Source organism: Giraffa tippelskirchi, chromosome 3 (genome assembly GCF_054371585.1).
Source record: "Giraffa tippelskirchi isolate mGirTip1 chromosome 3, T2T-mGirTip1v1.2.pri, whole genome shotgun sequence".
Lineage (NCBI taxonomy): Eukaryota > Metazoa > Chordata > Mammalia > Artiodactyla > Giraffidae > Giraffa > Giraffa tippelskirchi.
This window is the reverse complement of record NC_137277.1, coordinates 38,403,043-38,418,215: the sequence shown is the minus strand read 5'-3', so window position 1 is coordinate 38,418,215 and position 15,173 is coordinate 38,403,043. Positions and strand designations below refer to the sequence as shown.

The window sequence follows — 15,173 nt, the reverse complement described above, 5'->3', positions numbered from 1 at the left end:
CACCCTTGGGTGCTAACCAGTTTTAAATTGCGTGCAAGAAATAACTCAGAGATGGGTATGTGTGCATTTTAAGATGAAAGAGATCAAGGTAATTGTCAAAGAGTCTTTACCTGGAAGTCCTGTAGGTGTGCAGGCATCTGCAGGTGAGTCTGAAATTTCAGTCGGGCAGGAAGGATCCTTTCTTAATGATACACTTTCACCTGCCTTACTTCTCTGCTTGCTATCTAAAGGTCTGACTTCCTTAGAAGCATCTCTCTTCCCCTAAAAACAAATTGGTGAGTGAGTAAACTTTTATGTGAAAGAAATCTTAATTTTTTTACATTCAGACAATTAAAAAAATCACTAGCCAAGGACTTCCCTGGTAGTCCAGTGGTTAAGAATCTGCCTTCCAGGGGCTTCCCTGGCAGTGCAGTGGTTAAGACTCCACACTCCCATATTCCCAGGGCAGGAGGCGTGGGTTTGATTCTTGGTCAGAGAAGCAGGATTCCGCATGCCACGCAGCACAGCCAAAAAAAAAAAAAAAAAAAGAATCTGCCTTTCAAGACAGGAGATGCAGAAACTGCAATTTGCCACACAGAAGACTAAGAGAGAGAGCCAGGGGCAGGGTACTCTGCGTGCACACAGCTACTGATGGTAAGAGGACCCAAAAGGTATGGATACCTCAGGAATAAAAAGAATGCCCTAGGGGTTCCTTAGAAAAAGACTGATTCCAGTCCCTAGGCAGGGAAAGCCTAAGATAAGCCTGAAACCTCTTTTTGTATCAAAAATTAAAGAAGTGATCAAAGAATAATCGAGACATAGCAAAAGGACACAAAAGCCAGCTGGAAGGAGCTTCCACTGGCCAAACATGGGACAACTTGAGCATCAAAATCAATAATAAAAACTAAGATTTTAATCCACTAAATAAAAAAATTCAAGTCCATTTTGATAAAAATAAGTAGATACATAAGGAGTGCTGTGCTGATTGGTGGCACATTATAAGATGCTGGGGGCTCACAAGAAGTTATGATTATTCTCGGGCTCAAAGGTGAAGAGAAGACTGCTGATTTACCCTGACTCTGCTGATAATGTTTTCCCTGTCCCACCACAATCTGTGGATGGGAACAATGCTGCCTGGAGAATGGGTTTTGCAGTCAAAAACAGGCTTGAAGGTTATTACGATGCCTGTCCTTGTGCTGGCTTTCTGGCTGAATGAAGCTAATGGAATTTTCAAGCTTTTGCCATCTCTGCTTTTGTCCTCCTCTAAATGATGACAGGATCCCAGGGAATGATAAGTACCAATGGGGATCCTTTGTGACAGAGACAGGGGACAGAAACAGCAGCAGCTCCTGAGGCAAAGCCGGGGCGCTGACAGCACCAACTCAGGCTCTGCAGGCAGCATCATGGAAGCTCTGCTTGCTCTTGCACAAAATGATCTTCGTGTCACTGTCACAGCTTCCAGTAAAGTCAGTCATCTAGATATTTTATTAGTCAAACTGATTTAATTATAAATAGCTCTCATTTATAACACCTGTGCTTCCTGGATCCAGGAAGGCTTTTCTTCTACTTCAACAAGCACAGGTAAACTCCTATAAACTACCTATGTAAACTACTTGGTAAGTACTAAGTACTTAGTATCACCTATTTGTTGGCTGAATACAAAAATAGTTTCACATATATAGTGTTCACCACGGGCCAGGAAGGAACCAACCTCTTTAGGTGTGTGATCTTACTCAATCCTTATAAAAACCACAGGAGGCAGGGAACCAGAGTAGTTAACACCGATAGAACTTACCATGAACACTGCTTTAAGCACTTTATATATTTACTTATTTTGGCTGCGCTGGGTCTTAGCTGCGGTACTCGGGGTCTCTGTTTTGGCATGCGAGCTTCTCTCGAGTTGTGGCGCCAGGGCTCCAGAGCGCATGGGTGCTATAGTTGTGGCGTGAGCGCTTCTCTCTAGTTGTAATGCACAGGCTCAGGTGTCCCACGGCATGTGGGATCCTAGTTCCCCAACCAGGCATTGAATCCGTGTCCTCTGCATTGGCAGGTGGATTCTTAAACATTGGACCACCAGAGACTCCCTTGAGGACTTTAGACATTAATTTGGTGTGTGTGATGCACGTAAATCCTCACAATAACCCTAAGAAATAGCTATTATTATTATTCTCCCTTCATTTTACTGATGAGAAAATGGAAGAGACGTGGTGATGTGCCCAAAGTCAGACAGAACAGGGACCTACACCCTGGCAAACTGGGTCACAAACCTGGACCCTTCACATCGCTGCTCCACTCCCTCATGTGACAGATCTGGACTTACCTGTGACTCTGCACAGGAAAGGACTGTTACTTACACTGCGGTGCCCAGCAGGGCCTGCATGGGCCAGCTCCGCGGCAGCCTGCACAGCTTTCTTCTCTGGCTGCTCCTCTGACGTCTGGGTGGGTGCGGTGACTGGCAGGGCCTGGTTTTCTGGAGGAGAGCCACCATCTGGCAATACACCAAGCAGAGCTAGAGCTTTAAGACCTAAACGTGGGAAACAAAAAAGAGGATGGTTGAAAGTTTTATAAGAGGGTTATTCCCTGCAAATGCCATAAATCACTTTACTACCATATGGAAAGAGATGGCTGAGCTTCTCCACAAGCTGAACCAGAGTACTCAATCCAACCCCCTGACCCCCATCCCACACATCTACTCAGCTCCTGATTTCAGACACTAGAAGTTTCGATAGCGGGGGACACCTGTGCTTTATTCACAACAGAGGACAGAAGATATAAGAGGATTGCCTGTTTAGAAAATCATAAACATGAAAATTTTATAGCGCCCCACATAACTAGATTTTTAAGTTCTCCCTGGCAAACAGTTAACAAGACAGAGTTGAAGCGCTAGTGTCACCCACCAGCTACTTCATCCAAGTCTGATTCCCTAATGTTTACTAGAATGAGGAGTTGGTCTGTTATTCTGAAAGGAATTTAAATGTCTCAGGAATTTAACATTCACATTATTTTTCTCCTTGGCACCCCTCAGTAAAGTCAAGTCATCTAGATATTTTATTAGTCAAACTGATTTAATTGTAAATAGCTCTCATTTATAACACAGTTGTGTGGAAGTGGTTCTGCACTCGAGGTTTTGTTTTTTTTTTTAAAAAAGGCTGAATTCCTTCAGCAAAGTTAAGTCTGGTATATTCAAATAATTCATCCCCAGACATCAAGAGTTTTAATTATTCATTTTTTTCCACCTTCATGAAGTAGTTTAGAGAAAATAAATGCTCCTTTAATGCCAATGTTTCTCTCAAATGCATATGGAGATTTAAAATTAAGTTCCGGGGGACCTCCTAGGTGGTCCAGCGGTTAAGACTCTGAATTGCCAACGAAGGGGGTACAGGCTCAATCCCTGGTCAGGGAACTAGATCCCACATGCAGTGGGCCATGGCCAAAAGATAAAAAAAAAACAGTAAGTTTGTGAGTTTGCCTTGGAGTAAAAAGTGACTGTAGTGGGAAGTTGAGTGGCTTTATAGCCAGCAGGAAGCGTTTTGGACTAGCTGGTGATTTCTGTAAAACATCCAGCGAGACCTGCATAGCTTTTATAGATGGGCCTGTCCTGGGCCCTGGTGGCTCAGACAGCAGAGTGTCTGCCTACAATGTGGGAGACCCGAGTTTGATCCCTGGCGGGAAGATGCTCTGAAGAAGGAAATTACAACCCATGCCAATACTCTTGATTGGAAAATCCCATGGATGGGGGAGTGTGGTAGGCTACAGTCCATGGGGTCGCAAAGAGTTGGACATGACTGAGTGACTTCACTTTCACTGTCCTGCGGACAGTTGACCTAGTTCCCAAACAATCTTTTGCAGGGGAAAGGAGCAAGCCATATATCTGCTCAGCTCCAGTCTGAAGTTGAGAGATCTGAAAAAAGAGCAAAGCACACATAATGGAATCCAATGTGGAAGATATCAAAACTGAAAAATCCTTGTACAGATTGCCTGTTCAAATTAGCATACAATCATTTCAGCCTTTCTAAATAAAAATTTTTTTAAGCCTTAAAAAAAAAAAAAAAAAAAGAAAAAAAATTTTTAAATTAAATAAATAAATAAATAAAATTAAGTTCCACTCCATGGTGAACACCTCTTGTGGAAAACTGGATTTTGACACCTCCACACTGAGCACTGCGTTTCACTTCTGCTGTGGCTGTTCCTTCATGAGCAGTTTAGGGCTGGTTTGGTTTCCAAGCTTGAGGAACACTTACCTTTTCCCTGGTGAGCCTTCATCAGACAGTCCCCGACAAGCTGCAGGCACCGGCTCCGCAGGGTGGTGGCGCTGCTGCGGACCTGTGGGTCCAGCTTTTCGCCATCCACGTCCTCGGCGCTGGCCAGGTGGGCGCTATAGAGAGCCAGGGCAGCGAAAAGCAGCCAGGAGTAGTTGTGGATGTAGGGCTGGATAAGCCTCTGCCGGTCGCTGATCCGGATGGTCACCATTGGATGGGCAGTGATACTGTGGGTAGGCAGGTGGCTGCAAAGGCAAGATATTTTTAAGGCCTGAAGTCCCTTGTGAGTGTCCAAAAAGGAGAATGGGACCTCAGGGGACCACATGCACAGTCACAGGTGGGCAACAGTTGCCTCTAAGGCTGTTACTGAAAATTCAAAGATAGGTATTGGCCCTCTCTTCAGAAAAATGAATGAACACAAACACTGCACAATCCATTTCAGGATTTCACAACCCCTAGAAGACTGTCCATGGAAACCAAGTGAAGTAAGACTTCCTTTTTGTGAAGCTTCACAGGGTGTGCTTATAGCATTTTGGTAATGTGAGGAAATGCTCATAATTTTTTGAGATGGATATGAAGTATGTAGGAAGGAAATGACTGAAGGTCTGGAATTTGCTTTAAAATACTTTAACAAAGCAAAAGAAAAAAAAAAAGAATCAAAGCACACATAGCAAAATCTTCCTAATTGCTGAGTCTGGGTAAAGGGGACATGAACATTCATTGTACTACTCTTTTTACTTGTGGGTATGTTTGAAATTTTTTATAATGTAAGATTTAAAAAAAAAAAAAAGCAAACGAGTACATGAAAAAAAGTTTACTGGGCTGGAGGTCATGTGAGACATACCCATAGGAATATTTCTTGGTCGCGTAGCATCCATAGCACAGGTCAAAGTCATCGCATACATTGCAGTGCATCCTCCGGCCTATGATCAAACCCTGGCAGTGGTCACACGTGAACTCCATGTTGACCATTTCGTGGTCATCTCCATGGCCCTCAGGCTTCACCCCACCTGGGGGAAGAATAGCAGCGAGAGGTGGACTGGGCAAAGGGCTCTGAGAAGGGTTGGCTTCCAAACCCAAACCAAACCCAGAAGCAGAGCTGCTCCCAACACATCACTCAGGATGTCAGGGACCACAGGCATCTTTCAGAGACCAGTGCATTCCGCCCAGTGGTTCTCAGCATACGAATGATACTCTTGGCACAGAAACTTCTTAGCAGTGGAACCATGGATTGACCTCCCCTTTTCAGTGCAATGCAGAGCCTGATCAAATAGATCACTAATTCCCATTATGACCTCCATTTGGCAGCACAAGTCCTCATGCCAATTTGTGAGCCATCTTCCACGAACCCTCCCCAGACATATCTAAGCATCTATTGATGTATTCTTGTTAACAAGCACTGAGAAGGTATCAGGTATTTGCTTTTACTTTTTCATTCCCGAATCATAGATGAAAAGAGACTCCATAACCCCAGACCCACTGAGTGAGAAAGAATGTGAGCCACAAAGGAGACTGACAGCTCTGGTCTCCTTCTCACTCTGAGTCCAGTGGGTCTCCAAGCCCCATCACACACTCTGCTCAGTGTTCCTCACCTCTGACCCACTTCTGTTCCCACGGCCAGAAACCTAGTCCAGGCACGAATGCCCTTGTCACTACTCTGATTTCCTAAAGGAAGCTCTTACATGGACAGAACCAGCTTCCTCTAGCATAGCTCTGGTAATGTTAATACCCTGCTGGAAAAACTTCCCCTGCTGTTTGTAGACTCATTTAAATTCCTGAGACTGGCATCTCTGGATCCCATAACCTGGGCCCAACCTGTCTCAATCCATCACTCAGCTGTGGACACTGATAAGTCCGTCGAAACACACTGCAGAAGCTCACTCCTCTGTCCCTGGACTTGCTCAGTCTTAGGATGACGCACTCTCTACTGTTAACTTTCTTTAAAGACCAATTTACACCCCTAGGGGCTTCCCTCATAGCTCAGCTGGTAAAGAATTTGCCTGCAATACAGGAAACCCCGGTTCGATTCCTGGGTCAGGAAGATTTGCTGGAAAAGTGATAGGCTATCCACTCCAGTATTCTTGGGCTTCCTTGTAGCTCAGCTGGTAAAGAATCCGCCTGCAGAAGGGAAAGGCTACCCACTCCAGTATTCTGGCCTGGAGAATTTCATCAACTGTATAGTCCATGGGGTCGCAAAGAGTTGGACATGACTGAGCGACTTTCACTGTCACATCCCACCTCCTCCACCAGCTTTCCTTCAACAGCAGCCTTCCCTCCTTCTGAACTCTCCCAGAATAATGTGCCCTGCTCATCTGTAACTCAGCAGGGACACTCCTATCCTGGAATGCACCTTGCATGAGCAGGTCCCGTCTCCTGCCACAGCGGTAAATGCTTCTGGGACAGGGGCTGTATCTTATACAACCAGGCGATATGCACACAAACAGCACTCAGCTGCTTACTACCGTCAGCCTGCTTTGCCTCAGCACCTGCGAGTTGAGAGGATTCAAGAATTTCTGAAGTTTGCTTGTGTGTATTTTACTTCTTGTAAACAGTCAGATTCAGAGGGCAAAATCATTTCCTGAAAACTCAACTGGATGGACATTCACTGGTGCTGAGAGTTTATCAAGTGTCTACACCCAGTGAGGTGGAAGGTGGAAGTTTGTCAGGTAAAAGAGCTCTGGAGTTTGTCACTCAGCTGGGGAAGTGAGGTCATATTCGCCGACAAGACAGAGAACACTGCTGGGCAGTGTTGTCACTGTACAGTGGAAGGTTAAAAAATGACAAGATCACAGAAGATAGAAATGCTTCTTCCTTGTGGGGACGGCACACTCAGGCCATGAACTTTACCTAGGAAGCAAGTCTTGCAGAGATCCATGTCGCTGCACTGCAGACAACGGTAGCGATGCCAGGGGGCAATCTCATCACACCCATCACAGGAGATGTCCACATTTAACAGGTCACAGTAGCGAGCAATAAACATGTGCATCTATAAGGTGAAATAAAACACAATCAACCAACAGACTTTTAATGTGGCCACTATTCATTTATCAATCCATCCTTCAACAGCTACTTAAGACACTCCAGGCATTGTACTAGGTGCTAGGATTGAGAGACTAAGGAGCTCAGTGTCTAGCTGGGAATTCCCTCAAACATACAGATGACAGCATACAGTATGATGTATGAACAGCCCAATTCAGGAGGCTTAGAGAGCATGTGGAGGTTTCTCAAAAAGAGTTACTCAGGTGAGACCTGAGGGGCAAACAGGCATCAGCTGGGTGGAGATGAAGGTGATGAGCCTGCAGGATAAAAGCAATAGCAAGTTCCATGGGAGCCCACAAAAGGATCAAGCCGGGGGCTTGTGAACTTGCAAATAATTTCAAATGTAGAGTACACTGTGGAACAGGGTTAACCAGATACAGTTAGAAAGGTCAAACTGCAAGAGGCTGGGATGGAAGAGTAGCATGATCAGATCTGAGCATTCTGAAAGCGCCTCTGGTCACTGAGTGAGAATGGATCAGAGTGGGCAAGACTGGAGCCACAGAGACTAACCCTGACAGCGGCTGTTAGAGCAACCCCCCGACTGCTGATAAGGGCTGGACTGGGCAGAAAGTGAGACAGCGAAAGGGGGGCAGATCTGAGCGGTATTAGGAGGCACAGGTGAGGAACCTTGGGGGCTGACTGGTTATGGGGGCCAGCGAAAGTGAAGGGTCAAGAACAACATCCAGATTTCTGGCTTGGGTACTTGGCTGGACAAGGGTCAGGTTCAGACACAGGAAACACTGCAAGAGAAGCATTGTTTGCTGGATTGTTTGCTGGCACTTTAGGAGAAAAAATTTCTGGGGAAAGACTAAGGGCCCCGTGTCATTAGCAAACAGTTTTATTGCAAAGTCCCTACAGGATGGCTTATCTTTACGGCCTGGAAATAAGGGACATAAATCACTGAGTCAGCATACAGCAGTAGAACACAGCAAATATGCCAAGCCACCTTAGGACTAGAGAATGGCTCCCAATAAGGTATTAACATACAAGAGAGAAAAATCACAAGGCCAAGTTGGTGTGTTCGATTCGAGCACCACAGAGAAGCTACATGAGTGAGGTAACTGGCACATAGTAGGCACAGAAGCTAAGAAAATGAATGCATCTGAGGCAGCAGACACCTGGCGTAGCGTGGTAGTGACAGATAAACCCCCAATGTGGAGATGAACATGGCAGGTTGGCTGAGCCTGATGACATGTGGGAATTAGGTAACTGATTCTGCGCACATATGGTTGTTTCCACGCTCACCCGGCAACCTTCTGACTGAAACGTGCCTTCCTGTGTTGCTTGCCTACAGGAAAAGTATGTACCAAGGACACCAGAGTCCAGGGCCTTCAGCAATTCTGTTTCTCACTGTAAATTAATAAACTGGCACCTAATTATTTTACTTCAGCCTCATGAGCCAATTTCCTGTGAATCTAGTTCTAGGGGAGGGAACCACTGCCTGAGTGTGGTCAAGCCAGGATTTAGGACTCGGGTTAAAAGACTAGGCTCCGTGACAGCCACTCACTACAGTACTGACTGCCCCCTGGAGCCCGCTCAGGAGACAGCCTGCTGGCATGCCCCGATGCAGACTTTCATCTCCAAACTCCTAGCAAATCACTTCAGATTACCCTCGTTGAGAGGTCTTACTTTCCTCTGCTTCTCTGGATCTTCCTGGGCTATTTTTTCATACCAGGCCTCAAACATGCCATCCTGACATTCATCCATCCATTCTGAATTTTGCTTGGCATCAGCAAGTTCATCTTCTTCACTCCATTGGCTGAAAAAAGGACATAAACAGAGAAAAGCATGCCTCTGCCAGTAATCAAGGCAAGTGCAGGTTAGCAGACTCTGTCTTACTGGTCTAGCACCCGAGGCGCTTAGAGACTTCTGAGGGCAAGAGGGCAATCTGGTTTTCAAAGCCCCAGGGTTTGCCAAATGTTTGATAGATACATACCAATAAAAAGCGGGGGAGGCCCTTCCAGAGCCTACTACAATGGGTGAGGAATTGGAGCTTGAAAGGTTGTACCTATCTGACAAAAACCCACCCAACAACCATTTGTGGTGAACCTACTATGTGCCAGGCACCAAAAAACGGGTCTGAACCGGACATGCTCAGCACACCCGCGTGGCAGCAGCATGAGAAGGGAGTCGGGAGACCCCAGGGCCTCGGCTCTCTCGCTGGCTGCTATAAGACCTGGACATGGCACTCGGCCCTGGTCCTCAGTTTCCTCATGTTTAACAAATAACCTCAGGGATTCCTCTTAGATGCAAAAGTATAGATTTCCATAATTTCAGTGAATAGCTTGTTTCAGCAACTGGAATTTTAAACACAAAAGTATTTGCTCGACAGAAATGCAAAGCATCTACCAACTGACATAGACACATTCATTCGTTGACAGGTTCCAACTAACTGATTTCGGGGCTACTCACTCTGAGCTTTGGGCCAGGGGCTGTGGGAACTGGTGGGGACGGTGCAGTCCCTGCTCTCAAGGACTGGCTCATGTGGCTGCAGGTGAAGCATGAAACAAGGAGCAGACTGATAGCTTCAAGCTGACCCTCCACCCCTTCCTCCCGTTGCGGGTCCCCTCCCTCTGCCAAGAGCGCCCTCTGACAGCAGGGCAATGGCCGAGGTTTGGTAAATGAGGGGATCACTTATAGTCTATCTCCTTTTTCCTACTTCTGAGAGAGGGAATATATCTCTTCTGAGAGAGGGAAAATAGGTGTTGGCTCAGATCGTTCAATTCCTCCTGATTCTCTCCTCTTGCTCTTCTTTCCCCTTTCTCCTCTTTCTTTTCCACAGACATGTGTGATTAATGCGTAAGTGGACTTGAGTAAGGTGGAGAGACATTCATTAGATGTGGAAAGGAGGAACTTCCCTGGCGGTCCAGTGGTTAAGAATTCGCCTTCCAATGCAGGGGATGCAGGTTTGATCCCTGGTTGCAGAACTAAGATCCCACAAGCCACAGGGCAACTAAGACCACAAGCTGAAACCAGAGAAGCCCGTGCACCACAACGACAGATCCTGCCTGCTTCAATGGAGATCCCGTGTGCTGCAACTAAGACCCGATACAGTCAAATAAATATTTTAAAAAATAATAATATAAAAGAATAAGTGGAAAGAAAGGAAAAAAAACCCTTTGTTATTATTTTTTCCTCTTATACCTTAAGTCCTTACAATGTACAAGAGGTTATAGTGGTTGGAAATCACACACACAGAACAAAAAATACAGAAAAGGATTCTTCAATTCAACAAGCTGTATGAGGATCTCCACAAACAAGGAGGATCCTCATGCTGAGTTCACAGCACCACTGCTACCAACTTACATATACCACCATGCCCAAGACACCATGCTGAACACTGAGAAGAACTCATTCATTCTTCACAGTAATCCTATAATGTAGATACTGTTATTACCTCCAGTTCTAAAGATGAGGAAACTGAGGCACAGAGGAGTTTAAAAAGTTGTCCGAGGTCATCCAGTGAGGACATGGCAATGCCAGGATACCCTTCAGAGAGCCTAGTTCCAGGCCTGAGCTCCGAACCCATGTGCTATTGCTACAATCCCTGAACTTCATGAGCTCCTCAAGGAACTGCAGAGTGCAGATTATGTCCTTACCTGATCACACTGTCATGGGCACTTATGTTTTCCTGTGACATTTTCATGAGGAGATCTGGTAACTGAATGTCAACAAAGAAGGTGAGATCACTGGGTTCCCAGCCCATGTCCAAAAGGTGCAGCAGGGCCGTCTGGATACAGGACAGGGCAGGCAGCAAGGACCTGAAGAGGCCGTGAGGTGAAAGTTACCAAAGCTGCGCATCACCCACGGGGATGACAGAAACAGTGCAAGTCAGAGACCTGGCGTGTCTGTCAGTGGAAAGCGGAAGGGAACCCCGGACTGCTGGCTTGGGTTCCTTATGATATCTTTTCAAATTTCTCAGACTCCATACAAACCCTCTTCAAAGAACATCTTAAGCAAAAGAGTTCTGAAAGCATCAAGTAGCAAGGTTTCCACCCTGTCAGGACTACCAGAGGGGACATTTTACAGGAAAGAACTGAGTAACACAACTCAGCTCTGATCAACAGCAAGATCAGGGCCAGCCCCAACGAGCCTGGGTCATGCCGCTCAGATGTAGAGAAGAACCATTTGATTTAAGGTTTATGTCTATACCACTTACTATGGAGGAGACTGGGGAATGGCTTTCAAGTTTTTAAAACTGAAATAATGGGTTATAGATTCTTAGATGAACGAAGACCCATCTGCTTTAAAAAACTGTATATACCATAGAGAAAAAAGGCTAGGAGAAAATATACTGATAAGTTAACATTAGCAACTAGCTCTAGACGGCAAGATTAGGGGTTATTTTTATTTTACTCTTTGTGCTTTTCTGTATTTTTAACACTAGACATGCATTTCTTTAAAAGTCAGAAAAAACAGAAAGGATTTTTCTTTAGAAATCATATTAAACTCTCTCATACCTGTCATTTTTGCTATTGAATCCTTTGACTGCTTTGACCAAAAACAGAACAAACTGATAGTAAGTGTCTCGAATTTCTTTGTGTAGATCTGCACCACAGCCTTCCAGGTGTCCAAAATAACTAGAAACAGAAGACATGACCAGTCACTTAATGGCCAAAACATTTACTTAATAATCATTATTCCTTACATGAAAAGAGCAAAGAAGAAGCAAGCTAACGAAGTGGTGGAGAAACTTCAGTAAATATAACAACTGCAGAAAGTAAGCAGACAAAACAGCAAGTGACTCATCTGCTTGTGTCAAGAAGGTCACCAAGCAGGAGTATGGAGAGGACTATTATTAATCTTTCCTTCTTAATATAAAAACCACCCTTCCCACCACTACCAGAGTGCCTGGTACTATGTGAAGTATTCTTTACAAATTTAATCCTCTCCTCTTATCTCCAATTTCTTGACATATTTACTTGGGTGTGAAATAAGCAGTTCAGTGCTTCCCAGGTGACTCAGTGGTAAAGAACCTGCCTGCCAAAGCAGGAGACGTAGGTTCGACCCCTCGTACTTTGGACTTACCTGGTAAACTCTTTCTGGCAGGTGAGGAGTTCCAACAGGAAAAGGATGTAAGGCGGGTGGAAGCAGTGAGGCTGCCCAAGGGACTCGGTACAACACTGGATGATCCTCAGCACCTCGAGGATGCTCCAGGCTTGGGCCTTCCTCAAGGAGAGAACCTTTACAACACTGGAGACAGAAGTCAAGTCAGGAACACCCAGAAAACTCGCAAGCTGGGGCAAAAAGAAAACAGACCCCCGCCCAGAGTTCTGAGGCCATATTAATAAAAAGGCAATACTATTGTGAGGTATCATGTTTGCTGCTTTTAGTCATTACTCAGCAATATTACAAATTACCTGACTGTCTGGAAGCCCAATGACTCACATTAAACAATTAATTAATTAAAAAGGAACTTTGCCTCTGTGGTAAACAGGACAAACTTCAGACAGGAAATTAAAACATGCAACACTTCCAAGGTATAGGCTCAATGACAAGTAATGTTGTCAGAAAACATCAAATCCAAAATTTCTCCCAGGGTTAAAATAAGACAGATTTATTTTGGCAGCTACCAAATGTTTCTTTTTTTTTAATCCAAATAGTACCTTACTGAGATATAATTTACATATAGCATAATGTACAAATCTCAAGTGAAAAAAATACCTCTTTTTTTTAAAAAAAGCTTTTTTCTTGAAGATTCTAAGACAAATCTTGATCTGTCCTCCAAGTAGTATCTGCTCATTTTTATGAATAACATGAACTTCGAGTCTTTGATGAAACTGGGTACCTGCAGGTGAAAAGAGAAGGTGCTCACCTCTCGTGGGAGAGTGACTGATCTTTAATGAAGTCCATGAGGTCCTTCAGCACCGGGTACTTCTCTTTCACTGTGGGTGCTGGTCTGGCCTCCTCCATTGAGCGGAAGGAGAGGAGCCGGAGTCGCCCCCGGGTGAAGGGAGGCCGCCGGGTGGGAGTGGAAGGTGACGAGGGCTCCTCTGCTGGGACGGAGGACACTTCCAAGGCAGGAGGGCCACTGCTGGGGGGCAGTGTGGGCTGCACGTCTGGGCCGGGGCTCCGGTCTCCTGCAGTAGAGGGCGCTGCTTCCGTGGGCGATGCCGAGGCTTGGAAATGCTCTTCCACCACAGAGCTTGTCCTCTGGCGCTTGTCCAATGGCTGCAGGCGATCTGTGTCATCCACGGCCACCGACCTGTCACAGCTTTCTTTTGAACTTCCATCCGTAGGCAAAAATTTCAATAGTAGAAGACTCTTCTGATAACACTCTTTTGCTGAATGCGAAAAAAGCAAGAAAGAGAATGAAAAAAAAAGTCCAAATGAAACTTGTTGCCTACTTTGGAAATGAAAATAATCTACTTAAAGTCTACAATTTAGGACAGGAAATACCTCCAATAATACAAGGATGTACACGTTTACCGACAGAAGAGAATCATATTTTCTCTCATTATACATATCAAAATCTAACACTATCAATGCACTTAAAGTTTTATTGTGCATATTTTCACACATATTAATATAATATAGAGAGAATAGTATAAGGAGTCCTCCATGTACCCCTCACCAAGATTTAACAGCTATCAATCCAAGGACAGTCTTTCCTAATACCACCCCCCTACTCGCTACAACCCCCTGGATTATTTCCATTCAGATCCCAGGCATCATATTATTGCCTCTGCAAAATCTTCAGTGTATTTCACTAAAAAGAGTTTTAAGTAATAACATTACCAAGAAACGTACACTTTTTGAAAAACATAATGCGCTGTAGCTCAAAAAGCTACTTGGTGCCTCCTAAGAGAGGTATTTTTAAAAAAGGCTCCATTTGGATCGTGTTAATGAACAACTGGGCTTCCCTGGTGGCTCAGATGGTAAGGAATCTGCGTGCAATGAAGGAGCCCCCGGTTCGATCCCTGTGTTGGGAAGATCCCCTGGAGAAGAGAACGGCGACCCATTCCAGTATTCTCGCCTAGAGAATTTCATGGGCAGAATTCCACGGGCTACAGTCCATGGGGTCTCAAAGAGTTGGACACAACTAAGCAACTAACTGGAGAAGGCAGTGGCAACCCACTCCAGTACTCTTGCCTGGAAAATCCCATGGACAGAGGAGCCTGGTAGGCTGCAGTCCATGGGGTCGCAAAGAGTAGGACATGACTGAGAGACTTCACTTTCACTTTTCACTTTCATGCATTGGAGAAGGAAATGGCAACCCACTCCAGTGTTCTTGCCTGGAGAATCCCAGAGACAGTGGAGCCTGGTGGGCCGTCTATGGGGCAGCACAGAGTCGGACACGACTGAAGTGACTTAGCAGCAGCAGCAAGCAACTAACGCACACACACAATGAACAATTAACAACTGGCACTTCCCTATTTGTGACATGTTCTTGGAAAAGACCTTTAGTGCCTGTGTTACCTTCTCTAGGTAAACACAGCTTCAACTAAACTAACCCAGAAGATGGGTCGCTGGTTTCCTACGAAATGGGAACGGAAGGCCCAGAGATGACAGCTGGAGCCGGCACTCACCCAGGCTCTCGGGGCTCGCCTCAGCAGCTTCCGGCCCACGCTGTTCTTCTGCCTCACTCCCCAGGTTCATCAGGGACTTCTGCTTCATCTCTAACTGGGGGAGGGTTTGAGCCACATTGTTACGTTGTCCAGACAGGGCAGGAAGAGCAGCCACAGCAAACTATTAACACTTCAAAAGCACACAGTGTTGAGATCCCAGAGAACTTTATAGCCCTATGGTGAGGACACAGGACCGAACTGTTTTCATTTGTCATAGAAATAATCCAGAATTTGAAGCTGCTTAAAGGTCTATCTGCAAAACTACCTCCTTTTCAACTATGCGTTATATGGGAGGGATTTGTAGCCATGATCCTATTCTTTAAAAAAT

At 45.3% G+C, this 15,173-nt stretch overlaps 1 protein-coding gene across 2 annotated transcripts in view; it reads right to left on the bottom strand.

Moving 5' to 3' along the window:
• The window catches only part of ZZEF1 (zinc finger ZZ-type and EF-hand domain containing 1), a 94,322-nt gene that overhangs the window by 24,436 nt on the left and 54,713 nt on the right, over positions 1-15,173 (bottom strand). The window contains exons 28-38 of one of the 2 annotated variants that reach the window (XM_081579863.1): positions 14,807-14,900; positions 13,093-13,561; positions 12,306-12,470; positions 11,738-11,857; positions 10,877-11,038; positions 8,907-9,036; positions 7,086-7,224; positions 5,083-5,248; positions 4,221-4,483; positions 2,334-2,503; positions 111-261 (exon numbers count right to left, since the gene is read on the bottom strand). In XM_081579863.1, coding sequence (XP_081435989.1) covers positions 111-261; positions 2,334-2,503; positions 4,221-4,483; positions 5,083-5,248; positions 7,086-7,224; positions 8,907-9,036; positions 10,877-11,038; positions 11,738-11,857; positions 12,306-12,470; positions 13,093-13,561; positions 14,807-14,900 — 2,029 coding nt within the window. The remainder of the gene's footprint in view (positions 1-110; positions 262-2,333; positions 2,504-4,220; positions 4,484-5,082; positions 5,249-7,085; positions 7,225-8,906; positions 9,037-10,876; positions 11,039-11,737; positions 11,858-12,305; positions 12,471-13,092; positions 13,562-14,806; positions 14,901-15,173) is intronic. The other variant, XM_081579864.1, reaches the window with a different exon arrangement.